Below are 28,000 nucleotides of genomic sequence, written 5' to 3' on the forward strand. Positions count from 1 at the left end.
TGCATTCCCCCCCTGCCTCTTCTACGCTGCTACTCTCTGTTATTATCTATGCATAGTCACTTTATTAACTTTACCTACATGTACATATTACCTCAATTACCTCGACTAACCGGTGCCCCCGCACATTGACTCTGTACCGGTACCCCCTGTATATAGCCTCGCTATTGTTATTTTACTGCTGCTCTTTAATTATTTGTTACTTTTATTACTGGCCGAGAGGGATATCCTTGTCTCATCGCGCACCAGTGACTCCTGTGGCGGGCCGGGCGCAGTGCACGCTAACCAAGGTCGCCAGGTGCACGGTGTTTCCTCCGACACATTGGTGCGGCTGGCTTCTGGGTTAGATGCACGCTGTGTTAAGAAGCAGTGCATCTTGGTTGGGTTGTGTTTCGGAGGACGCATGGCTCTTGACCTTCGTCTCTCCCGAGCCCGTACAGGAGTTGTAGCAATGAGACAAGATATTAATGACTAACAATTGGACACCACGAAATTGGGTAGAAAAGGGGGTACATTTTTAACAAATTTAAAAAATTTGTAGAAACATCAAGGACGATCAATGGAAACAGGATGCACCAGAGCTCAATTTCGAGTATAGCAAAGGGTCTGAATACTTATGTAAATAAGGTATTTCTGGGGGGTTTAATACATTTGCAAAAATTTCTAAAAAACTGTTTTTGCTTAGTCATTATGGGGTATTGTGTATAGAAAATATTTTTTGAATCAATTTTAGAATAAGGCTGTAAAGTAACAAAGTGTGGAAAAAGTCAAGGGCCCACAAAGCTCATCACTAAGCAAAGGACCCTGGGACTAAAGGGTAGGCAACAACATCTCCACCCAACTGATCCTCAACACTGGGAACCCACAAGGGTGCGTTCTCAGCCCTCTCCTGTACTCCCCGTTCACCCATGACTGCGTGGCCATGCACGCGTCCAACCCAATCATCAAGTTTGCAGACGACACTACAGTGGTAGGCTTGATTACCAACGACGAGACGGCCTACAGGGAGGAGGTGAGGGCCTTCGGAGTGTGGTGTCAGGAAAATAACCTCACACTCAATGTCAACAAAACAAAGGAGATGATCGTGGACTTCAGGAAACAGCAGAGGGAGCACCCCCCTATCCAAATCAATGGGACAGTAGTGGAGAAGGTGGAAAGTTTTAATTTCCTCGGCGTACACATCACGGACAACCTGAAATGGTCCACCCACACAGACAGCGTAGTGAAGAAGGCGTAACGGCACCTCTTCAACCTCAGGAGGCTGAAGAAATTTGTCTTGTCACCAAAAACACTCAAACTCTTACAGTTGCACAATCGAGAGCATCCTGTCAGGCTGTTTCACAATCTTGTTCGGCAACTGCTCCGCCCACAACCGTAATGCTTTCCAGAGGGTAGCATCACCGGGGGCAATCTACCTGCCCTCCAGGACACCTACACCACCCGATGTCACAGGAAGCCCAAAAAGATCATCAAGGACAACAACCACCTGAGCCACTGCCTGTTCACCCACTATCATCCAGAAAGCGAGGTCAGTACAGATGCATCAATGCTGGGACCGAGAGACTGAAAAACAGCTTCTATCTCAAGGCCATCAGACTGTTAAACAGCCATGACTAACATTGAGTGGCTGCTGCCAACATACTGACTCAAATCTCTAGCCACTTTAATAATTAAAAATTGGATGTAATAAATGTATCACTAGTCACTTTAAACAATGCCACTTTATATAATGTTTACATACCCTACATTACTCATCTCATATGCATATACTGTACTCTATACAATCTACTGACGTTCGGCCATTGCTCATCCATATATTTATATATCCTTACATATCCTTATTCATTACTTTACACTTGTGTGCAAAAGGTACTTGCACAAGCATTTTGCTACACTCGCATTAACATCTGCTAACCATGTGTATGTGATCAATAAAATTTGATGTCTGTTGACAATATAATGGCATAATGATCCACAGTGGGTGAAGGTCAGAGCCACATCTCTTTATTTGACTCTGGCAAAGGTGTTTTATAGTGCTGCAGCCATATAAATCCATGAGTTTAATTGCCAGGGTTAGAGGCCCATTAAGCCCCTTCTACAGATTCTATTTCTATGACTGCATCCACGTCGCCCAAAAATTAAGGTACAAGATGGCGCCAATAGACATGGTCGCCCTGTTTATGGCTCCTAAGCAACTTTGTTACAAGCATATCGCTACACCCGCAACAACATCTGCTAAACATGTGTATGCGATCAATACATTTTAAATTATTTGAACAATAAAAGATCCCCCTGAATCAAAACCTACTTTGAGCAGTTGTGTCTGTCACTTGTGTGTACTTAACCAGAGTGTACGTTTATGTTTAGTGCGCGATGACAGACCAAACATTCAGGGTTTTTTTTCTTCTCTTCTGGGTTTTCTCCCAAACATTCTGTGTTAATTTGCCACCAGCATCATCTCATCTGCCAAAATTTCACACAGCAGATGTCAGGACTCATGGTTGGAGCAGGGTAACAAACACAGCAGACAGACTGTGCATGTTTCCATGCTCATACTACTGCATGCCCAATACATTACTTATTTCTAAGTATACTGAACAGAAATAAACGCAACATGTAAAGTGTTGGTATCATGTTTCATGAGCTGAAATAAAAGATCCCAGAAATTTCCATACGCATAAAAAGCGTACTTTTTTGGCCGCAAATTTATTTACATCCCTGTTATTGAGCATTTCTCCTGTGCCAAGATAATCCATCCATCCAGGTGTTGCATATCAAGAATCTGATTAAACAGAATGATAATTATACAGGTGCACCTTGTGCTGGGGACAATAAAAAGGCCACTTTAAAATGTGCAGCTTTGTCTCACAAAACAATGTCACAGATGTCTCAAGTTGAGGGAGCGTGCAATTGGCAGCTGAGGAAACTGGGTTTACACAACTGAAGAATTTCTTCAAACTGTCAGAAACTGTCTCAGGGAAGCTCATTTGCATGCTCGTTGTCCTCACCAGGGTCTTGACCTGTAGCGTCGCTAGCTGATGTCAACGTTGTGAACAGAGTAACCCATGGTAGTGTTGGGGTAATGGTACGGGCAGGCATAACCTACAGACAACGAACACAATTGCATTTTGTCGAGGGCAATTTGAATGCACAGAGATACCGTGACAAAATCCTGAGGCCCATTGTCGTGCCATTCATCTGCAGCCATCGCCACGCTTCAGCATATAATGCACAACAGCCCCATGTCGCAAGGATCTGTACACAATTCCTGGAAGCTGAAAATATCCCAGTTCTTCCATGGCCTGCATTCTCCCCAGACACGTCACCCATTGAGCACGTTTGGGATGCTCTGGATCGACGTGTACGACAGCATGTTCCAGTTCCCGCCAATATCCAGCAACTTCGCACAGCCATTGAAGAGGAGTGGGAAAACATTCCGCAGGTCACAATCAACAGCCTAATAAACTCTATGTGAAGGAGATGTGTGTCACGCTGCATGAGGCAAATGGTGGCCACACCAGATACTGATTGGGTATCTGATCCATGCCACCTTTTTTTTTAAAGGTATCTGTGATCAACAGATGCATATCTGTATTCCCAGTCATGCAAAATCCCAAAATTAGGGCCTAATGAATTTATTTAAAATGGACTGACTTCCTTATATGGAACTGTAACTCAGTAAAATCTCTGAAATGGTTGCATGTTGCGTTTATATTTTCGTTCAGTGTAGTATGCTAGTGACCGTCCGTTGACCTAAAGAAAGGTCATAGGTAAAGCAAGTGAATTAAAGGTGAAGCAACAGGGCAAGGTGCACAGGGGGTGGGGGCCCTGGGTGCACATTTTGGTTTTGCCCTAGCACTACACAGCTGATTCAAATAACCAACTCATCCTCAAGCGTTGATTATTTGAATCAGCTGTGTAGTGCTTCAACCAAAACGTGGAGAATTTTTTATTTATTCTCATTATAACCCATATATTATCATTATAGTCTAAGGACCAGCTTTCCCATGAGCTCCATTTCAGACACCCACCAGTTGGCAGACAGAACTCATGAGCTGCAGGAACGGGAGGATGGTGAGTACTGCAACCCACAACACTGACAGCTCGTATTCATATACAGTGGCATTATGAAGCCATTCAAATTCAGTGGAAGGAAAGAGAAGATAAGCGGAGTGGGCGGGGAACCGTTGAGTGAAGCGAGCATGGGCCTGGGAGCTGAACAGGGACTAAAGTTGGGGAAAGCGGAATTTTATGCAAATCTTCCGCGATATCGCGGCGTGAGTGACCAATCGAAGCTCGCCATAACTTTCAGCCCCTACTGGATTTGCTGACAATGGCTGTTAATACCAAGCTCTACCTAGGTTGCTTGCTAGCACCCCCATGAAGGCGAAGCTAGCATGGCTAGCCGAGTGCCACTAGTACAGTCTATCTTGGCCGTGAGGCTTACAGAGCAAACTCGGTGAAGGAGCTCTCTCCTCATTGGCTGAGCGAGTGTGGAGTTAGGTGAGGTGGGAGACAATCGAGTGGCCTTTCTTCTTTGTAGCTATTAATTTACAGGCCAATACACTGCTGCATGTCTACAATGGATGCAGATGCACAGGATCTGTGTCATGGCCCAAGTTAGATGAGATAATTATCACCGCAAGTGAAAGTGGTCAAGAGGTCAACAGGCTTAACTTGACTATAAATAAACGTGTTTTTTGGGATTGCAGCCCTACTTTAGGGCCAAGTTACCCCAGATGACCACTGACTGACCAGCTGGTTTTGAGTGTGCCCCATGCATCACATTACAGAGCAGAAGATTATATAAAATCTCCTCATGTCAGCATATTCTCTATCACTCTTTAATAACCATGTCCCTTCCCATCTCCCATACTCAATGGACTCAAGATAATTAATTCATGATATGCATTTCTGGCCAAAGATGTGCGAGAGAAACAATTCTCCCAGTTACTGAAATCAAACACCATCCCACTCTGATTTATGTGCAAAACAAGATTTGTACCTAATTTACTGTCTACCCGATAAAAAATTTTTTAAAAAAGCAATTGTTAATGACAAAGGGGACGCAGAACATCTGAATTCAGGAAAAGATGTTCAGGTGAATGAACTTCAGCATTTATCAAGTCTTGCAGTAGGAGTGGCCAGGTGTCATGTGGTGTTTGTTCCACTATCTATAAACGTCAAGATAGGTTCACCAGCCTATGGAAAGCAGCGCAAGGTATATGACAGGCAAGGTATTTGTCTTGCAGTCTTCGACGATTAATAACTAACTTCAGTAGAATAAGTTTGAAATGGTTTCTGTAAATAGAATATAGGTTGCACAGCTGTGTAAATAAAACGAGCGCGTCAAGACTAGAGCAAAAATGGCCCTGAAGTTTTCTTAAATCGGATTTAACCCGGATCAGAATTTCCCGCTTCGGATTGTGACTGGAACGCGCTCGGATTTACCACCAAAAACGGTCTTTCTTTAGACCCAACAGTACACATTTGCTTAGATTTTTTTTTCTTCCAAGAGTGGAGAATGCATCCTGGCAATTGTCGAATGAATAGAGGTGGTGGACTCGATGGTATCGGTGGTGGAGACGAATCCGTATTTGGGGCGATCACGCTAGAGGATCTGGAATCTTTTTCGGAAGACCAGATGTCAGATTCGGGCAATGGAAGTCTGGAAGAGGAGAGTGAGACGATGGAGGACGAAGGGCAGCAAGACCGATTGCTGCGCTACTGGCAGGACGCTGCTCGAGGACACCAAGTCGAAGTGCCTCAAGGTAAAGCATTTGGGATTTAGAGCACACACTGTGCAGTTCAAATTTAGAAAGTAGTGGATTTTGTATGGGCAATTATGTTGTGGCAATGCTATATGGACAGTATAAACAAAACGGTTGACACAGTTTATTGTGACAACAATTGTGCAAAGTTGGCTACTTTTGTTTTTATTCCCGTTTCATCGATTGCGTGAGATATCTGCCGCGAACTCGAACTATTCCTGTAGTCGACGTCATCAGGGTGCCAGACATCATCATTAACACACAAAACAAATGAACGCTACTTTTTCCCCACAAATAGACATACAGTGATCATCATTAACATCTTAAACCATCGTCGACGTTGTTTAAACTCTCCGTCGATGTTGACGGCTGTCAAAACAGTGCATTGTGGGTAATGTGCTGTGTCCCAGCCAAAAAACGGGACACATTGTATCGGGGCTCAAGACAATGTATACATTCACAAAAACGGTACTATTGTCACTAGGCTAGTTAAGGAACACTAAAATATATTAAACATGTATAATGTACTAGAGCTACATGAAATCCTAGGCTGTGAATAATGCTAATGTCATGTGTGAAAATGAGGGTCTAGCCTAGTAAAATGAGTGCTTGTAGCAGCAACATGACAGATTTCACTTAAAGCCCCTGATCCTTTTGCCCCTCATGGTCAGTAGAGGTGCTTTTAAAATGATTTAACAAACCCTGATCCAACAGATTACCACTCTGCAAGCCATTTTGGCAGGCATCCATCCGCATGCGGGCTGGGCTCACTGTTCATATCTCTTCAACACATTATGCCAATGACATTTTAAGAAATGCATCTGTTAAATAGTTTTCCTAACAAATCTTGAAGATGGGAAAATGGTCCGATGACAAGTCAGTGGAAAAACGAAATGGAAAAATAGTTACATTTCAATAAAACTGTATTCATCCCTGAGGGACAATCATTTCTGTGCATACAAGGAGAGGGAAATAGGGCTGGTCAGTGAATGTTCAGGTCAAACCGCCCCCCATTCAAGATTTACCGTTAGGTTATAATGTTATCAGTGGGGAGTGTTTGTTTTCGCGGGGATGACAGGCATGGATAGTTTTGATAAAAGAAAATTCCACTTAAAAAAAAACATTTACAGAGCCTCTGCAGTACCTCCGACTCCTGTTTGAATACCCCTGCTGTAAAAAAAAAAAAATGCAGAATTGAATGTGGTACTTAGTCCTAACTGAAAGTATTAACAATTGAAATGTTGAACATACTCTTTCAGCAAAGAACAAAATATTGAAAGCAATGTTTCAGGCCCTGAAAATGGCATCACTTTTTCAGAACATACCTCTCAGAAAAATTATAGCCAGAGTACAGTAATAGCTGGAAAATGGGCCAAATTTGGCCTGTGGATGGTTTTACCCCCCATGTTGAGCCAATTGTTTTAAATATTATTGTTGGACATAAACAATGTTGTCCTGAATTTAACACCCCTGTAAGGTTAACATGAGGCAATAACACTGAGTGACCCAATTTTCCCTGTCTACATGTACAGTAAAACAAAGGATAGGCCTCCTATTGCACAAACAAGCCAGACGGCTGGCTGTACTGTGACCCCGATTTGTACCCAGAACTGCTTATATTTCTGAAAGGAAACGGAGCAAAATTGTGCCTGACCTACTAGGTCATCTGGAATGGGTTTGCAGCAGGCAGTCAGCAGCAAAATGACAGAGGGCTGAAAGGGTACACCCAGACTGGGCTGTCTATGCTGCTGTCCCCAGAGCAAAGTCAAAACCTCTGAGCCTAAATAGTACTACTGCTGTTCAGTCTACATTCTAGGTATCCCCTCCACTACAGTCCAGTAGGGCAGTATGTATGTTCAGTAGGGAACATGCCAGAGTCGAGCCAAAACCTCTGAGCATGACTAGTATCACTGTTTTATCTCGATTCTAGCAATTCAATCCTGCAGTCTGGGGTTGTGTTCAGTAGGGCACACTGCTAAAACATTATTGGACATATCCACAGCCCCTCTGTGTTTTTGAGTTGGTTTTCTCAAATGTATTGCCTAATGAACACAACTAGGACTGCGCGATATCAAATGAATTAGATTAATTCTAATGTATGTTTTGGCGCTATATTCCAAAAGCCTATATTGTAAGAATAAAGTTTTGTTTAAAGTTTTTTATGAGCGTTTATGTCCACTTGTTGTCTTTTTGGTCATCTTTTTTGCATCTTCTGTGCAATAGCTTGTAGGCTGTGTACCTTCTAATTCTCTCTCACACACACACACACCAAGCCACTTATAGCGAAACAGATGAGAGATCACTTTTTCCTCTCTGACAAGCGGATTGAACTCGCTATTTGCATTTGAGGTTTGGTCCAACAGAAAATCGGTCATATTGAAACAAACACATTGAGACATTTTACTGTAATAAAGAATTCAACCTTTTAACACCCTTTTTATGTTTCAACTCCTCAAATTGCGAGTAGAACAGACACTACTAAAAACTAGTATGAATGAACATAGATTCTGGAAAATATATGCTTGGTTTGTCTCGTGCGGTTCCGCTAGCAGCATTTTAGCCGAAGACTGTTATTCTAGCTGTCTAGTCTTTTCTAGATGATCGATAAGCATAGAACACAATTATATAAAGGAATTGGCAACTCTCATTCGGAGAAAGGTAGGCCACTTGATTTCACATCTGAAGAAAGTGGACAAGCATGCTTTTCAAACAATTGGAGACAGAAGGATGTGTTCATAACAATGCAACTGTTCTACCTTTGTTAGCAAATAGATCCAAGTTGGCTAAACTTGAAGTATAAACGATTAGCTGGCTACTCACTAGCACGTGTGTTTGATACCTGTGTCTATTTTCTAATGCCTGCTACAAGAAGTTAGTCATTATTATTATTGAATGTGCATTATGCATGGTTCTGGGTAATTTAAATTTTTTTTATTTTACCTTTATTTTACTAGGCAAGTCAGTTAAGAACAAATTCTTATTTTCAATGACGGCCTAGGAACAGTGGGTTAACTGCCTGTTCAGGGGCAGAACGACAGATTTGTACCTTGTCAGCTCGGGGATTCGAACTTGCAACCTTTCGGTTACTAGTCCAACGCTCTAACCACTAGGCTACCCTGCCGCATTTTTCATAGGCTTATATTTATCCTTCAACTATAAAACCCACTCATTTAATTATTCTATGTATAATTTCACAAGCTCTGAATTCATTAGAGAGTATTGCTGACTGTCAAATGCAGTGTATTTGACCTTTTTTTTAATTGTACAAGAAAGCTTATTTAGAGAAACACTACATGACAAAGTATTGAACATCTCATTCCAAAATCATGGGCATTAATATGGAGTTGGTCCCCCCCTTTGCTGCTATAACATCCTCCACTCTTCTGGGCATGCTTTCCACTAGATGTTGGAACATTGCTGCAGGGACTTGCTTACATTCAACCACAAGAGCATTAGTGAGGTCGGGCACTGATGTAGGGCGATTAGGCCTGGTTCGCAGTCGGCGTTCCAATTTATCCCGAAGGTGTTTGATGGGGTTGAGGTCAGGGCTCTGTGCAGGCCAGTCAAGTTCTTCCACACTAATCTCAACAAACCATTTTCGGTATGGATCTTGCCTGGTGCATGGGGGCATTGTTATGCTGAAACAGGAAAGGGCTTTCCCCCAAACTGTTGCCACAAAGTTGGAAGCACAGAATCATCTAGAATGTCATTGTATGCTGTAGGGTTAAGATTTCCCTTCACTGGAACTAACGCGCCTAGCCTGAACCATGAAAAACAGCCCCAGACCATTAATCCTCTGCCACCAAACTTTACAGTTGGCCTATGCATTGGGGCAGGTAGCATTCTCCTGGCATCCGCCAAACCCAGATTTGTCCGTCGTACTGCCAGATGGTGAAGCGTGATACAACGCGTTTCCACTGCTCCAGAGTCCAATGGCGGAAAGCTTTACACCACTCCAGCCGACACTTGGTATTGCGCATGGCGATCGGCTGCTCGGCCATGGTAACCCATTTTATGAAGCTCCCGACTAACAGTTCTTGTGCTGACGTTGCTTCCAGAGGCAGTTAGGAACTCGGTAGTGAGTGTTGCAACCCACCACTTCAGCACTCGGTGGTCTCATTCTGTGAGCTTGTGTGGCCTACCACTTCGCGGCTGAGCCATTGTTACTCCTACACATTTCCACTTCACAATAACAGCACTTAGAGTTGACCGGGGCAGCTCTATCAGAGCAGAAATTTGATGAACTGACTTGTTGGAAAGGTGGCATCCTATGACGGTGCCACGTTGTTCTTCAGTAAGGCCATTCTACTGCCAATGTTTGTCTATGGAGATTGCATGGCCTTGTGCTCAATTTTATACAACTGTCAGCTGTGGCTAAAATAGCCAAATCCAGTCATTTGAAGGGGTGTCTACATAATTTTGTATATATCGTGAATAAGTTAGAAAAAAAAATACAAAAATAAAGATATGATTATTAGGCCATATCGCCCAGTCCTAAACACAACCCAGGTTGAAGTAGGCTAGTGTCAAAGCCACAGGTTAGAAATGAATGCCCTTTTGTTTGGATGTGTAGGCTGCTGAACACGGAGTTATGGTATGCTGCTTATGTAGTTCCAGTTAGGCTGTGACTCCTGCCTGTTCCCTCTCTCCTCTGACTAATTAACTGCAGACTTAGCATGGAGCCGCCGTTGAGGCATTAAAAGGCTTAACAGATGAGCTATAGCCTAACCTGCTCTGGTTAAGGGAAAGCTTGGGCTATTAAATCCTGTCCTGAAATACTGTGGGTTACAATGTTGTACAGTAAACCTCTGCCCACTCCCCCACTCGCTCTTGGGCTTTGAATGGTGCTCAAAAGGTGTTTTAGTCAATTTATTAAGATCTTCCCGTCTGTGTCCATTGTAATACCACCATAGTAAAACACTGACAGACTACACTTTGGTTTGCGCAACACTCGATTGAAGGAGTTTCTGAACTGTACATAGAAATGTCAATAAACATATTTCCACTAATAAAGATTAGGCTATACTGTACTATAGCCTAGCACTCATGTGAACAATACCCCTTCATACACTAGAGGTCATATGTGATTGAGAGTTCTTTCACACTATTGGGCTGCAGACAGTTAGGCTTATGGTTACAAATGAAGGGAGAAGTTGAAACAGAGCTCACTCGTGGATTATTACGCTAGTCTAGTAGAACATTTGGTTTTGTATTCAGTTAGTACACCATGTATTCATTCAGATCTCATTTTAGAATTACTGTTCTCTACCCTGACACTTGTTTAAACCATATGATGGAATTACCACATTTTCAAAAATTGCAATTGCAATAAGGCCCCCCCTCAATAGGAATTAGATATCTGATACGACTCGTGCAGCCGTACAGTATTTAGTCAAATACAGTATATAGGGCCCAGCCCTATTCTCTCGTTATTGGGCACTGGGTATGATTGTAATCCAGCCCTCTAGTAAATTGTGACGAGCTCACAAAACTCTGTTTTGGATGGGACTGGCTTTATGACCAACATTATCCTATTTACACTTTGTAGCCAATTTTGACACTAGAATGAATGTTTCTGACTCATGTCTGCAGGTAGCCTAGCAGTTAAGAGTGTTGGGCCGGTTCAAATTCCCGAGCCGACTAGGCGAAAATTCTGTCTGTGCCCTTGAGCAAGGCACTTAACCCTAATTGCTCCTGTATGTCGGCAGGTTGCCTAGTGGTTAGAGCGTTGGCCCAGTAACCGAAATGTTGCTAGATCGAATCCCTGAGCTGTCGTTCTGCCCCTGAACAAGGAAGTTAACCCACTGTTCCTAGGCCGTCATTGTAAATAAGAATTTGTTCTGACTTGCCTAGTTAAATAAAAAATAAGTCACTCTGGATAAGAGCATCTGCTAAATAACAAATAAAAGATGCCCCTTATGCTGTTTTTAAACCAGAGAAGTTGGTTCTACGGGGCACTTAAAGAAACAAAACGACACAAAACGACCCTCCTTATCAAAAATATTAGGGGACAGTCATAATGAGTCACCCATGTATGATCATGCACATCACCCCACCTTCTTAGTCATCTACTGGCCATCTGCTCTCTGATAAGTTGTAGGCCTAATGTGTTGAAATGACAATAGAGCCATTAGCCGATACCTTATCTGCTACAAATAGTTGGAGTGGGATACATTGCCGCACATGCAACTAAATAGTTTTGCTGTGCGACATGGAGTAAATCCTATATTAAATGACTTTTTAGTTGTTGTAAGGCTTTGCTGTACCATTATTTCCCGAGCATAGATTTATTAGCGCCATGCTTGCACCATTAATGCAGCAAACTGCCGGTTTCTAACCCAAACAGTTCAAAAGATCTGACCCATATTACCGGCGTAATGGTTCTTCCTCTGTCATGGGGAATTATAAAATAATTGACTTCTATGCAAATGTTGATCAGTACAATAAAAAGTGCTACATGGAAGGGAAACAAATTTTCATGGCTTTACAGATGATGACGTCAGCCCCCCAAAAAGCTAAATAACTCAATGCATGCACACTTCTATTGAATATGCATTCACCTGTATTGAGAATAGGCCTAGGATACATCTTGATTTACCCAGTTTATCAGATTTATAGGCTTGGGTGGTATAATACACACACAATATACTTTTATTTATTTATTTATAGCTACTTTAAGTAAATACCTGCAGTCAACTTATGCAATACGTTAGATAAGCCTAAAGAAGATTGCATTCTTCATTTCACCGGTCACATTAGGACGTTTACCTGTAGTCCCCAGTCAGTGGTATTTGTTTTCAAGCACACCTTGAAACACACCGGCGCCTTGCGTGTCACTCACTTTTTTGTGCAGCATGGCGCCAGGTGACGTAGTTCAGATCGAATTAAATGATTGCCAGCTAGATATCTTAAACTAAGTTACCTGCCTAAAATGTTCTAAATGCCCTGCAGTTGTGCTTTTGGTTTGCTAATTTAGTAGCTAGTTAGCTATCGTGCTAAGTGGTGAGCTTCTTCCCAAATCAAGCTTTGTTTGGTAACAGTAGAGAAACCCCTCCTGAATCAAGAGCCTTGATGTCTAATTGTTTTGTGCATGCAGCAAACTGAGTAGCATTTTTGTTGTTACTTGTATATTTTATGAGCTGGGATGTCTGTCCTGCAAATACATTAGGTCAGAACTGTAAAAATTTTACATGTATTTGTTAGCATTGCTAACCTTCGGATTCCAGAGGCTATCGGGTATGAAATTAGTGCCCTTTGTGTTCAGTGCCGGTATTACAAAACATCCCGGGATGGCACAAGGTCGGTATGACAATCTGGATACTGCCCAAGCCTACTGTAGACTGAACACTATAAGCCAGCGGTTCCCAAACTATTTTGACCCACGACCCCAATTTGATATCTGAAAATTCTCACGACCCCAACCATGTGAAATGTAATTAATGTAATTAACAATCAATGTTTACTTTTTGATTTGCGGTAATGGCCATCAATTGAAAAACAGTATTTCTGATCGTCTTCTCAACTCACCGTCACATAATTTTAAATGTGGGGCTATGGCAGTCAATTGGAAATTAGTCTGGCGTTACATCTAACATGGATCGATATTTGATTTTAATGCAGGCGAGCACACTGAATCCAGCTTCACACAGATATGAGCTGGCGAAGGGTACCATGAGTTTTATGGTGCTTTCAAGACAACTGGGAACACAAAGTCAAATCATGACGTCACTGATCTTCAGGTCGGAAAGTCGGAGCTCTAAAATGAGGTCAGAGTTGGATGACTGTTCAAAAGATTTTTCCCACAGCTAGTTTCTTTTCTCCCGAGTTCCCAGTTGTCTTGAACACTCATTAGTTTCCCATTAGTTTTGACCGCTGCATTAAAGCAGAGGGAGGCGGCAGGTATTCCCTTTGAATCAAACACAAACTCCTAAGTGACCAGTGAATGCGTTGTCAGCAGCATTCGGCCACTTGACAGTTCGATTTCACTTACCGGCATGTCAACAGAGCCATGATCATAGTCAAGCTGATTGGGAAGTAGGTACCAAAATGCTCTTTCAAGCTTTGGAGGCGAGCAGTCATTACTCATGTGGGAAACTTACTGACGCTGTTTTCTGTAATAAACATGCACAGCCGAGGGAAGGGAGGCATTGTTCGCTAGTGTGTGGATTCAGAGCATAGCAGGCCTAGCCGTTCACCGTGGGAATGATTCAAGTGATCTAATTTTATCTTTCAAATTTGAATAATTTATTAGATTAAGGTTAACCACACAAGATTGTCTCTCAAAATCATGTATATTTTTTTCCCCTTCAGGATTTTGGAAATTCTCCCGCGACCCCATTTTTATATCGGACGACCCCTAGTTTGGGAATGGCGACTATAGTCTATAGACTGCAATAGGAAACCAATACTTCGTGTACTACTACTAGCTACAGTCATGCCATAGGGGTCTATATTTCAGCACCTTGGCCTCTGCCTCAACTACTTTGACCTCTATTAGGCAGGTTGGCAGACAACACAACGTTTTTCTGAATCTATGGAGCCCAAGTCAGGATCGGAAATGTAAGAAAATGGGGTGTTTTGTTAGTAGCACTATAGCATTGTCATCAAGCATACAGCTTAACTCCACATTTGTTGTACTTGAAGGTAGGGTTGCAAAATTCCCCACTCTTACCCAAAAACATGAAGGTCCTGGACTATGACGACCCTACTAGAAGCAACTCGATAAAAATGAACCAAGTCTGTTTTTATCTCAAACAGACATGGCCGAGCCCATCCAGCAGATCACCAGCAACAACAATGGACAACACGACCGGGAGCGTGTGCCCTTCACCCTCATCACTCATAAGGAGAAGGCAAGTCTATCATCTGACAAATTCACCAACAAACAATTTCTACTCTGCCAGCCCAGCAATAAGACTCATTGTTAAATGTGTGGTCCTGTTTGGCTGCAGGGATCACACATACTAAAAATGTATGTTACACTAAGTCTGCTAATTTTATAAACGTTTTATTATTGGACAATTCACACTAAATTCTAGGCAATTGTCACACGCTTTGCAGAAAACAGATGTACACTAACAGTGACATGCTTACTTACAGGTACATTTCCAACAATGAAGAGTTAAAGAGAAAATCCAAAATAGTGACACCTCGGAATACAGCAAATGTGTAAAAAAATAACATGGCTATACATTACATTACATTTAAGTCATTTAGCAGACGCTCTTATCCAGAGCGACTTACAAATTGGTGCGTTCACCTTAAGACATCCAGTGGAACAGCCACTTTACAATAGTGCATCTAAATCTTTTAAGGGGGGGGTGAGAAGGATTACTTTATCCTATCCTAGGTATTCCTGAAAGAGGTGGGGTTTCAGGTGTCTCCGGAAGGTGGTGATTGACTCCGCTGTCCTGGCGTCGTGAGGGAGTTTGTTCCACCATTGGGGGGCCAGAGCAGCGAACAGTTTTGACTGGGCTGCGCAGGAACTGTACTTCCTCAGTGGTAGGGAGGCGAGCAGGCCAGAGGTGGATGAACGCAGTGCCCTTGTTTGGGTGTAGGGCCTGATCAGAGCCTGGAGGTACTGAGGTGCCGTTCCCCTCACAGCTCCGTAGGCAAGCACCATGGTCTTGTAGCGGATGCGAGCTTCAACTGGAAGCCAGTGGAGAGAGCGGAGGAGCGTGGTGACGTATAGATATATATATATAGATAAGGAGCAGAAAATAAGTTACATACAGGGAGTACTAGTACCAAGTGGATGTGCAGGGATACAAGCTAATTGAGGTAGCTATGTACTGTACATTTACAATACCGGTCAAAAGTTTGGACACCTACTTATTCAAGGGTTTTGATTCATTGTTTTACTATTTTATACATTGTAAAATACTAGTAAAGACAAACTATGAAATAACAAATGGAATCATGTAGTAACAAAGTGTTAAACAAATAAAAAATATATTTTGATATTCTTCAAAGTAGCCATCCTTTGCCATTGACAGCTTTGCACACTCTCTTTTCCAACAGTCTTGAAGGAGTACCCACATATGCTGAGCACTTGTTGGCTGCTTTTCCTTCACTCTGCGGTTCAACTCATCCAAATTGGGTTGAGGCCGGGTCATCTGTGGAGGCCGGGTCACCTGATCCCTCTTGGTCAAATATCCCTTACACAGCCTTGAGGTGTGTTTCTGGTTATTGTCCTGTTGAAAAAAATGTTAGTCCCACTAAGCCCAAAACAGATGGGGTTGCTGCGGTAGCCATGCTGGTTAAGTGTGCCTTGAACTCTAAATAAATCACAGACAGTACCACCAGCAAAGCACACCCACACCACCTCCTCCAAGATTCACGGTGTCCTCAGTTGCAACACTTACTACCAAGTTCCAATCTGCCTCTGGAAGCAATATCAGCACAATAACTGTTCGTCGGGAAATCCATGAAATGGGTCTCCATGGCTGAGCACACAAGCCTAAGATGCAATGACAAGTTTCGGCTGGAGTGGTGTAAAGCTCGCCGCCATTACTCAGTACTTTGTTGAAGCACCTTTTGCAGCAATTACAGCCTCAAGTCTTCTTGGCACACCTGTATTTGGAGAGTTTCTCCCATTATTCTCTGCAGATCCCCTCAAACTCTGTCAGATTGGATGGGGAGCACCGCTACACAGCTATTTTCATGTCTCAACAGATGTTCGATCAGGTTCAAGTCGGTCTCTGGCTGGGCCACTCGATGGGTTATTAGCAATTGTGGGCGGGTGAACAAACCGCTGACCCACACATCAATAATAGTGAACCAGCCAAATGCATGAGCCTGAGCCTTTGTCTGTCTATACAGTGTGGGGACGTGCTTTATGAGAAACGCCACTATGAGAAGGCCCACTGGGCGTGCATCACGGTTCACGAGGACACCTACGAGCAGAGTATCTGTTACGGTTTCATGAAGCTCATGAGATACATCTGCCAGCAGAACTCCTCAGGTGAGTCCAAAGCAGCCTTACAGTAGTCATCGAGTCTTTATTCTTCAAATGTCATTCTTGTTTAGCCAAATCTACTGCAGACTCTTAGTTGTTCATGTCCTGTCCTTAGGTACCTATCTGGGTATGACCATCCCTATCCTGACGGTGATCCGCACGGACGAGAACCACTCTGTCTTGTCCAGTGACGTCACTGTGGCCTACTACCTGCCCACAGAATACCAAGCCCAGCCACCCCAGCCTTCTGACACTGAAATAAGCATTGAGGAATGGCCTGCCACTACTGTATACACAAGGTTGGCGATTATGTTGTACTGCCTGATACATTTTATGACAATACAATATGGAAGTAGATACGTTAACATCAAATTGTAATCATTACTGGAGCCACTTTGTCAGTTTGAGGCATGAACAAGTTCAGTTTCTGGCAAACTGTTTCGGCCTGCAGTTAGCCAAGAAGTTAGCTTACTGGGAATCTCGGAACCAAATCGCATGTACGTAACTAGCTAGCTACTCTATTGGACACAAACATTTGTTAAGTCAGTCACGAGAGACTAACTAGCTAAAGTTACTGACATTATTTCAGTCAATCAGCCACCACTCCAACACTTTTTGTAGACATCATATGGTTGCTTCATGCTTCCAAATATGACAAAGTGGCTCCAGTCGTGTTTCCATTTAGCCCAGTGTGACATTCACTTTCATGGCATATTGTATTGGACAATCTCATTGGAATTTATACAGCAGAATTGGGTAGGGAGGTTAAAATACCTTAAAACGCACAGCTCCATTACTTGAATCAAATCTCATTAAATTCCTATGTGCCCCTTTCTCGCTCCAGGGCCTTCGCTGGTGCTACGAACGAGGTGACCATCATCAACGAGATCCGCACCATGGCGGAAGTGCTCGACTCCCCCGCCATATGCGTGAATGGCTCATTCATTGTCGCCGGCTACACAAACCCCGCGGCGGTAAACCGACAGAATGAGATTTGGTTCCTGGAGCAGCCTTGAGGGCCAGCCTGACCTTGACCTCTCCTCCTGAACTTGACCCACCCTACACTCCGTCCTTACCTGACCCTACAGATTCACCCCTAATGGAAACCCCTTCCTATTTTAGAAAGAGAAGAGACTTTGGGACTTTGCTGAAAAAGGTCCTTATTACCAGTTCTGAGCAAGGCTGCATCATTTGGGTCCATTAATCCTCTAGAGTCTAAACCTGGAAGGGGGTGGGGTTCTACTAAGCTGCCATATGGAATTGTTTTAAGACAGTCATACAAAGGATCACTTAGATATTCGATTTTAGGACCCAAAAATTTAAAATTATTTGATGAAACATTGAATTTGGCCTTACTGCTATTAGCCCATAAACACATTGAATTACAGATTCATACAGGTAAAAACATCTCCTGGAAGTTTGTTTTGAAGTGTCTTATATCTGAGAGATGAGATCTGGAAACTAGAGGTCAACCGATTATGATTTTTCAACGCCGATCCCGATTTTTGGAGAACAAAAAAAAAACGATTAATCGGCCGATTTTTAAAATGTATTCGTAATAATGACAATTACAACAATACTGAACGAACACTTATTTTAACTTAATATAATACATCAAAATCAATTTAGCCTCAAATAAATAATGAAACATGTTCAATTTGGTTTAAATAATGCAAAAACAAAGTGTTGGAGAAGTAAAAATGCAGTCTGTGCCATGTAAGAAAGCTAACGTTTGAGTTCCTTGCTCAGAACATATGAAAGCTGGTGGTTCTTTTAACATGAGTCTTCAATATTCCCAGGTAAGAAGTTTTAGGTTGTAGTTATTATAGGACTATTTCTCTCTATACCATTTGTATTTCATATACCTTTGACTATTGGATGTTCTTATAGGCACTTTAGTATTGCCAGTGTAACAGTATAGCTTCTGTCCCTCTCCTCGCTCCTACCTGGGCTCGAACCAGGAACACAACGACAACAGCTACCCTCGAAGCAGCGTTACCTATGCAGAGCAAGGGGAACAACTACTCCAAGTCTCAGAGCGAGTAACGTTCAAAACGCTATTAGCGCTCACCCCGCTAACTAGCTATCCATTTCACATCACATCGTTACACCAGCCTAATCTTGGGAGTTGATAGGCTTGAATTCATAAACAGCAGAGCTGCTGGCAAAACGCACAGAAGTGCTGTTTGAATGAATGCTTATGAGCCTGCTGGTGCCTACCACCGCTCAGTCAGACTGCTCTATCAAATCATAGACTTAATTATAACATAATAACACACAGAAATACAAGCCGTAGTTCATGAATATGGTCAAATCCGGAAACGATCATCTCGAAAACAAAAAAAATATTATTTCAGTGAAATATGGAACAGTTCCGTATTTTATCTAACGGGTGGCATCCATCAGTCTAAATATTCCTGTTACATTGCACAACATTCAATGTTATGTCATAATTACGTGCAAATTAGTTCGCAATGAGCCAGGCGGCCCAAACTGTTGCATATACCCTGACTCTGCGTGCAATGAACGCAAGAGAAGTGACACAATTTCACCTGGTTAACATTGCCTGCTAACCTGGATTTCTTTTAGCTAAATATGCAGGTTTAAAAATATATACTTCTGTGTATTGATTTTAAGAAAGGCATTGATGTTTATGGTTAGGTACACATTGGAGCAACGAGTCCTTTTTCGCGAATGCGCACTGCATCGATTATATGCAACGCAGGACACGCTAGATAAACTAGTAATATCATCAACCATGTGTAGTTATAACTAGTTATTATGATTGATTAAGTTTAATGCTAGCTAGCAACTTACCTTAGCTTCTTACTGCAATAGCGTAACAGGTGGGCTCCTCGAGAGGCAGGTGTTAAGAGCTTTGGACTAGTTAACCATAAGGTTGCAAGATTGAATCCCTGCGCTGACAAGGTAAAAATCTGTCGTTCTGCCCCTGAACAAGGCAGTTAACCCACCGTTCCTAGGCAGTCATTGAAAATAAGAATGTGTTAACTGACTTGCATAGTTAAATGAAGGTTAAAGGTGTGAAAAAATATATAAAACATTTTTAAAAATCGGTGTCCAAATTTACAGATTTCCGATTGTTATGAAAACTTGAAATCGGCCATTCCGATTAATCGGTCGACCCATTTAACCCCTTTTTTTAGGCACTAAACTACTTCCATACACACGTGTACAAAACATTAAGAACACCTTCCTAATATTGAGTTGCACCGCGCATTTTGCCCTCAAATGCCTCAATTCGTCGGGACATGGACTCTACAAGGAGTCGAAAGCGTTCCACAGGGATGCTGGCCCATGTTGACTCCAATGCTTCCCACAGTTGTGCGAAGTTGGCAGATGTCCTTTGGATGGTGGACCATTATTGATACACACAGGAAACTGTTGAGCGTGAAAAAACCCAGCAGGTTGTAGTTCCTGACACAAACCGGTGCGCCTGGCACCTACTACTATACCCCTTTCAAAGGCACTTAAATCTTTTGTCTTGCCCATTCAACCTCAATGGCACACATACACAATCCCAGTGGTGAAAAAGTACCCAATTGTCATGAGTAAAAGTAAAGATACCTTAATAGAAAAGGACTCAAGTAAATGTGAGTCACTCAGTAAAATCTTACTTAAGTCTAAAAGTATTTGGTTTTAAATATCAAAAGTAGAATGTAATTGCTAAAATATGCTTTAAGTATCAAAAGGGAGTATAAATAATTTCAAATTCCTTATATTAAGCAAACCAGATGGCACCATTTGTATTTATTGACGAATAGCCAGGTGCACGCTCCAACAATTTATAAATGATGCATGCATTTAGTGAGTCCACAATATCAGAGGCGGTAGGGATGACCAGCGATGTTCTCTTGATAAGTGTGGGAATTAGACCATTCAAAATGTAACGAGTACTTTTGGGTGTCAGGGAAAATGTATGGCGTAAAAAGTACATAACTACATATTAAGTAGTGAAGTAAAAGTTGTCAAAAATATGAATAGTAAAGTACAGATACCGCCAAAAAAATACTTCACACCACTGCACAATCCATGTCTCAAAGCTTAAATCCGTCTTTAGCATGTCTACTCCCCTTCATCTACACTAATTGAAATGGATTTAACAAGTGACATCAATAAGTGATCATAGCTTTCACCTCGATTTACTTGGTCAGTCTGTCATGAAAAGAGCATGTGTCCTAAAATGTTTTGTATACTATATTTAACCTCCATTCATTTTTCGCGCAAAACCATTGACGTGTTTGAGTCTCACCTTAGAGGGGTCATAGTTTGTAGGCCAAACACTAGACCGCGAGAAGACCGATATTTTTTTTTAAATAAAATTGAATTATTATTTTTTTCTGGGGAGGGGGGTGTCTCATGATCTGACAAACACCGCTGTAGCTCTGTCACTTTTCACCGCTGCTGTGGAAGGCCGATTTTGACGGATGCGGTGGATTGAGACACAGCCCAAGCAAAAATATATTTCTAGCTTAATTTTTATGGTGGATTAAAAAATAAATGCTAATTAGATTAGTGGGGCCGCAGAAACTGACTCAAGGATTAACACCTTTTTGATAGGCCAACTACTGATTTTACTCTGCACCTCTGTTCTCCTCATAGTCTTGACCTCCTCCGAAAGGTGAGGAGCCAAGTGACGTTTACTTGAAATTTTGTGAAAAGTGGGTGGATATGTAATTCTTGCACCAGTCACTGTAAACCTCAGAGAACTTGAATCTTTACCAAGCAATTAACAAACCTGAACGATGACACCTATTCCTGTCAGCGTTAGGTGTGTGGGTGGGGGGAACCTAATTGCAATCTTCACCATGATAACTACCAACTTTAGACAATTTAATGCGATAGGAGGGTGGATTTATTAGCAGTGAAGAAATGTATGTAAAGCAGGCCATTTTATTTCTGTCAAGGACACACTGAAGATGCATCATAACGACATATAGACAAACACAGAACTGTATAAACATGTATTGAAACGGCCAACAGTCAATCCAGATTTTCATATCGTCAAACAGTCCTTCTCTCATCCTGGGATTTATGGTATTACCGCCACAGTACACAAGGGGGCACTAAAACAATGCCCATTGTACATCTATTACCACAAGGCTAACAAAATTAGCACAAACTAATAGCGAATTTCAATAGCAGCTGCTAGCTAAATATGCTAACGAGCGCAAAGACAGGCAATCCAGCTAAAAGTTAAACAAGTATAGGCAGTAGCTACCGAATGTCTTTGTCAGTTTGGACATTTACGAGCGAATGTGAACAAGAGACATTGTGCAAATGAACAGTTTTGAATGAAGCATGCTTGTCATAAGGGAGTGGTATGTGTACAGCGGTATCTATGTGGAGTCGCTAGGGCAATGGGTCTGCCTGCCTCGCTCAGATAAATAGGGGGCAGGAGTAGACTGACCGAGAAGGTAAAAAATAAATGCAAGGAAATCAAAATACCCATCCAAAGCGCTTTGACTTCTCAAACACGGCAGAAAGCTAGCACTATATGATGCCCTGCCGATTCACTTACTTAGCTAACTAACAAGATAAACCAAATGCACAGCTGGACTCACAAGCACTAGCTTTCTCCCATTGTGCTACTTACAAACAAAAATGATTAGCTCAACTGTTCTGGGGAACTACGGTTAAGCTTCATAATGTGACCGGTGAAATTAAGAACATAACCTGCTTTATCTCCTAAGTTGACTGCAGGTACAAATATTCAATAAATAGTTTTGACAGTATTGAAAAACCATCGTGGCTTTTTCCAAATACCCCGCTATACTGCCAAAGCACTGTGAGAAAGAGGAAAAAAAGCATTACTACAAACCAAAATCACTGACCTTTGCTGTATGACAATCAAGCATGCTATCTGTTGCATACTACATTTCTCTATGATCAGCGTCAACGCATTCCTCATTCTTAAAGCCGGGGTTCCTTCTGCCATTAATCCTTGGGAGGGTTTCCTAAATGTTTTTTCAGGTTGCCTAAGTCCAAACAATGAAAAATATTCTTTGGGCTGATAACTTTTTGGGCGATGGAAAAATGATTTCAGTGTAAACTTAAACTACTAAATAAAACTAGATAATGAACCTATATTTTATTTTTTATTTTTGAGAACTAACAATCACCTAAAGGAAATAAATGTTTAAATTCCAAAAACTATTCATTTAGCAGTATAGATTGTTTTAAAGCATAGTAACACATTAGCCATGGCAAAATGCAATAGAACTGTAGGAAATTAGCTTTAAAAAGGTAGACTCAGCTAAATGACATTGCCACGAGCAGCAGCGCAAATATTGAGATGAGCAAGATGCAAGACTTCGCTCTCAGTCATACACAGTTATCTGCACGGGTTCGCTTCACTCTTACAGCGTGGGCGCCACGGAACCAAAAGAGCGGAAATGTACCCACTATGCGGTTTACTTTCTGCATCTACGTCATATCACTAAGTCTACCTTTAAAACTGCAAAATTCTCTCCGCTACATGGCAGGATGTAGAATTGCAGGAAATGTGCTTTAAACTGCTAAATTTCTCAGGTGCATGGCAAAATGTCTAGAATATCCGGAAATCAGCTTAAATGCAAAATAATCTGCTAGATGGGGGGGGGGGGCTCTAAAATTCTCTGGAATTCAGCCACGCTGACGGCCTGACCGTTCCCCTGCTATGCCTACCAACTAAGCCTCTTTTTGATACAGAAAAACCCTGCTTAAAGACGATGTTCAAACTACAATACAATATTACTTCTTTCTGTCTCTTTACATACGGTTCCAATCCAGACATTGCTTTGTGTCAACGTTTGTGCACGCTTCTCATCAGCAGTGCCAGGTAACACATAACATTGAAAAGAGAGGAAAAGCATAGAGCACTTAAATAGAGCAACCTATCGTGTATACACACACTGTGTTTAGTATTTTTATTCTAAGTAAGAAAAGTTACGTTTTTTTTTTAGTTCACAGCATTATCGAATACCCAATTTAACAAAAATCCATTAACTCAAAATAAGATTTTAGGAGGTATTTTCTATCTTCACAAATATTTTGTAATAAAACCAATGACTAAGTGGATTCATTTAACGTCAAAGTGATCATCTGTATCATATCTATTTTGTTGACTCAACAATACATAGATCTATCATTCTTGTTTTAGAGGAGAATTAGGCCTATACTGATTAACACCGGACTATATAGTAAAGTAGCTGGGACGACGTCAGTCACAGACAGTACTGTACGTCAGGTAACTAACTGTACCTTGCCAAATCATCACTGTGTGAAGACTTGTTCAGTAGATCATCTTTCTCATTGCCCAGTGTAGATTAATGACCATTCATAACCTTTATTTCACCACGTACCACATTCAGCAGCATGTAAACTAACAGGATCTCAATCACTTCAAATCGCCAAGTCCAGTCTAAATGTAGCTCTGAGAAATTGTCGTCCCCATCATTTTATGATCAGCATAGTGATATAACATGCACCTTTTAACCAATTTGTTCCAGTTAAATCTGCATTGTGTGATTTCAACCATGATGGTGGGGATGGACATTTCCCAATAATAACCCAGACTACTACCAGTATACAAAAAAGCTTGATTAGTCGTGTTCAGACACACGAAAGCAGATCCACAGCTGTAAAGTTTAGTTTCAAACCTATCTGGCACCAGTGAGCATGGAAATGGCACCATGCTGAAGGCTATTCAAAAACCTGAAGGTGAGATGGGAGCATATGAGGTTACTAAGCCCCAGCTCAGTGCCTGAGAGAGCAGGAAATCTCCAGAGGGAACATCTGACATGTCTGCCAAATGACTTAATTCCCACTCAAAATACATAACCTACAAAAGAGGGAATGGAAATAAATATTATTTCCCATGACAAGGGAATAATTGTGGGCTCAATTACTTGTGTGAAACACAATCCCTCACAAGCGGGATCCCAAGCACAATATATCATGGAGCCTCAAGTAGGTTCAGGCTGTCACATTGATACTATGCAATGAGGCGCCCAGTGAGGCAAACATACTACTGTTAGTCAATGTTGAGGGCAACTAGTCTAGACCATGGAGGAGATGCTTGCCGAGGCAAACCTACTTTGAGTGAGTCAATGTTGAGGCCATGGCATCTTGTCTAGACCATAAACCATGAGAGTAACTTTGGAAATTCAGCACATCAGACAAGAGGTGCACCAACTACAGGCGGCACCACACGGGTCCAGTCTCCTCCCCGCCAGAGGCTGTCTGGAATGCTGGATCATGGGGAGCACCTATCGGAGCGTTCATTTATCTGATTCGCATAGCAGCCAGTCACTTCAGCTCCAGTGGCTTGACAGGTGACACTGATTGAGGTTGGAGCTACAGTGCTGGATGAGTAGCTGGTGGATTGGCCCTTTGCTCTAACAGCCACAACATTCTACCACTCCAGCCAATTGAGACCAATTAGTCTGAAATGGGCACATTGACAAACAACTACAGTGCACCCTGGTATGCAGCTTCTCACCATATTGTTAGAAATAATGAATTAAGTTGTACCACACTGAGATGGCAAAAGAGAATGTTTACTCCCAAGTACGGGACAGTTGAAAAAAAACATCCTGCAATAACAAATCTCAGCCAGATGATGGTGACAGTGCACCAACACAAATATCACATAACCCAGGATCAAAAGGGAACCAGCCTCAAAAGGCCACTCCTTCACCACAAAGTTCAAAAAGCTAACAAAACATAAATGTTATTATTGTGTCTTGGAAGGCTCTACAGCTGTCATACAGATAGGAACACTGTTTACCTTTCTAGTTAACATAAGCTACATCACATTTCCAGGAAAACAATCTGTGCCACCAAGTCTGATATGAGAGGATCTATGGTGCCTACCTGTAGGTAGAGTGCCTGGTGCCCGGCCAGCGACTCCCCCAAGGGAACCACCACCTTCTCCAGGCTGCGCTGGTGGGAGTGGGCCTGGATGTCAGGGCTCTCTTCAGACCGCAGCTCAATGTGGGAGATCAGCAGGTTGGATATGACATGCTGCACTGACTGCAGAGGAAGACAGTCAGGAGTGAGTTGATAGATTTCTAGGAAGTAGGTAATTTGGGTGATAATCCTACACAATGTGAATACTATTGAGGTGGAATATCATTTCTGTTCTCTTGTAAATGGTTGAAGTGGTACATCATTATAGAATGCCAGTGCATCATGTCATGTTAGTCCATTTAATACCCTTTTGAAAGCATCATAAGGTCAAAATAATAGTTGTAAACATCCTCAGTGTTGTGAAAGAGGCTGTGCTGCTCACATTTGTGTCTCCACCTGGCGTGGCGCTGAGTGCCAAGATGCGAAACTGTTGAGTCTGGCTCCCCAACTGTCTCACCACCTGAGGAGAGAAGCAGTGACAACGTGCTATTATTCCCGCAATTTAACAGTCACTAGAGAATAGATTTAAGGTGTCACAAAAACAATATCTGAGAAATAACATGGCGGTTTGATTGGGGGTATTTTTCTCACAAGGTCTCTCAAACAGGCACCTCTGCTGTTGATAATTATTGCTGCAATCACTAGCACATTAGAGGCTGCTGCCCCATATACATAGAATTGAAATCACTGGCCACTTTAATAAATGGAACACTAGTCACTTTAATAATGTTTACATATTTTGCATTACCCATCTCATATGTATATACTGTATTCTATTCTACTGTATCTTAGTCTATGCCACTGATATTGCTCACCCAAATATTTAATTATATTCCTTTACTTAGATTTGTGTGTATATGTTGTGAAATTGTTAGATATTATTTGTTAGCTATTACTGCACTGTCAGAGCTAGAAACACAAGCATTTCGCTACACCCGCAATAACATCTGCTAAACACGTGTATGCAACCAATAACATAGGATTTGATTTGATTTTGAGGACAGCAATGAAAATAAGCATCTGGGCTTTGTGTTTTCTTGTATGCATGTCATCCTGTCACCGGCTGGACAAGCCTATTACTTCTAATCATCTAATAAATTCTATCAATCAATCAATCCCTCTGGTGGTAACTGGAGCCAGTATCAGTTATAGAACAGTGGTGAAATAGCTTACCTCTGGTCTGTAATGGTCATTGACATAAATGTAAAGCTCAACACAAACTACCTTAGTTAAGGCAGAAACATTCTCAGGTATGGTTTTAAGTGTTAGATACCTGGCAATAGGCATGATTCCCCAGGGCCTTGTGAGCCTCGTCAATCACCACACACTTGACGTGCAGCGCGGGGCAGGTGGCTCGAGACAGGTCGTTCACCAACACCTGGGGAGTGAGGAAGAAGATGCGCCTGGACCTCCACAGTTCCTGCCTCTGCTGAGCCTGCGTGCTCCCTGGTGGAAAAGGAATGGAAATGTCAGACAAGACATGTTTTATGGCCTTGCCATGGCCCTGCTTAAACACGTTTAAGATACATGTGTGGCAACTTACCTGTCAACTCTGCCATGTGTGTCTGTGGAATACCCATCACTTTGTAGCACGCTTCTATTTGTTGTGCCACCAGGGGTTTTGTTGGTGCCATGAAAACTATCTTTCCAGATGGATACCATCGATAAAAGTTGTACATTACCACAGCAGCAATGAAAGTCTTGCCCAGGCCAGTGGGGAGGCATACCAGCGTATTCTGAAATAAAGCTGCCTCCGATATCTTTAGTTGGTAGTCCCTTATGGGATAGTTGGTGGGGTAGATCCATACCTTTGCAGAGGAGCTGTCAAGGCCAGGGAAGTCTTTGTAATATGTTGATCCACTTGAGCTTATCTGTGTGAGACAAGTGCTCTCAACATTTGTTGTGTGTTCACTATGTTGTCCAAGGTTTCCATCAATTTGCAAAGACTTTTCCGCCTCATAAACAGCAACTACCATTAAATCATCATCATCTTCTTCAGCAGCAGCAGCAACAACCTCCTCGAAATCTCTCACCTCGCTGTCAGCTGTGGACCCCTGATCAAATTCACCCCATAGCGTGTTACGGGGCGCCGGGGGCGGCAAAGTTATACCAGTCTCCCTTTTCTGAGTCTTGACTGAGGCTGCTGTGCTGCCCCTGCTGTTTTGCGTTGTTTTTCGTCGTCCGGAAGACTTCTTTACATTATTCGTTTGACTAACCTTTTGCGGAACAGATGCTCCCCACGTCTGGAACAAAGTCATTTGGTTCACACCACTCATTTTCGCGTGTGGCGTTAATTTTTAGCAAGACGCCATACGGAGACCAGACAGCCAAATATTTTTGGACAGCCGTAGCGTTACGAAATTTG

General features: G+C 42.2%; 2 protein-coding genes across 5 annotated transcripts in view; one reads left to right on the forward strand and one right to left on the reverse strand.

The window, feature by feature from the left end:
- The window catches only part of fancm (FA complementation group M), a 67,971-nt gene extending 39,972 nt beyond the window's left edge, over nt 1–27,999 (reverse strand). For all 3 annotated transcript variants that reach the window (XM_029674964.2, XM_029674963.2, XM_029674961.2), the window contains exons 1-4: nt 27,179–27,999; nt 26,909–27,081; nt 26,018–26,095; nt 25,600–25,758 (exon numbers count right to left, since the gene is read on the reverse strand). In XM_029674964.2, the coding sequence (XP_029530824.2) occupies nt 25,600–25,758; nt 26,018–26,095; nt 26,909–27,081; nt 27,179–27,911 (1,143 nt within the window). In that variant the 5' untranslated portion in view covers nt 27,912–27,999. The remainder of the gene's footprint in view (nt 1–25,599; nt 25,759–26,017; nt 26,096–26,908; nt 27,082–27,178) is intronic.
- Nucleotides 1,354–23,823, forward strand: LOC115138276 (heme-binding protein 1-like). Of its 2 annotated transcripts, none has more exons than XM_065025617.1 (7): nt 1,354–1,525; nt 4,021–4,071; nt 5,514–5,768; nt 14,526–14,620; nt 16,590–16,731; nt 16,841–17,024; nt 17,570–23,823. In XM_065025617.1, the coding sequence occupies exons 1-7, from the start codon at nt 1,441–1,443 to the stop codon at nt 17,739–17,741; spliced, it is 984 nt and encodes a 327-aa protein (XP_064881689.1). In that variant the 5' UTR covers nt 1,354–1,440; the 3' UTR covers nt 17,742–23,823. The 2 variants fall into 2 exon arrangements, with proteins under 2 accessions (XP_064881689.1, XP_029530825.1); XM_029674965.2 differs by having other exon boundaries at nt 1,439–1,525; nt 3,986–4,071.
- Nucleotide 28,000: the final 1 nt, after the last annotated feature.

Source organism: Oncorhynchus nerka, linkage group LG12, assembly GCF_034236695.1.
Source record: "Oncorhynchus nerka isolate Pitt River linkage group LG12, Oner_Uvic_2.0, whole genome shotgun sequence".
NCBI classification, from domain to species: Eukaryota; Metazoa; Chordata; class Actinopteri; order Salmoniformes; family Salmonidae; genus Oncorhynchus; species Oncorhynchus nerka.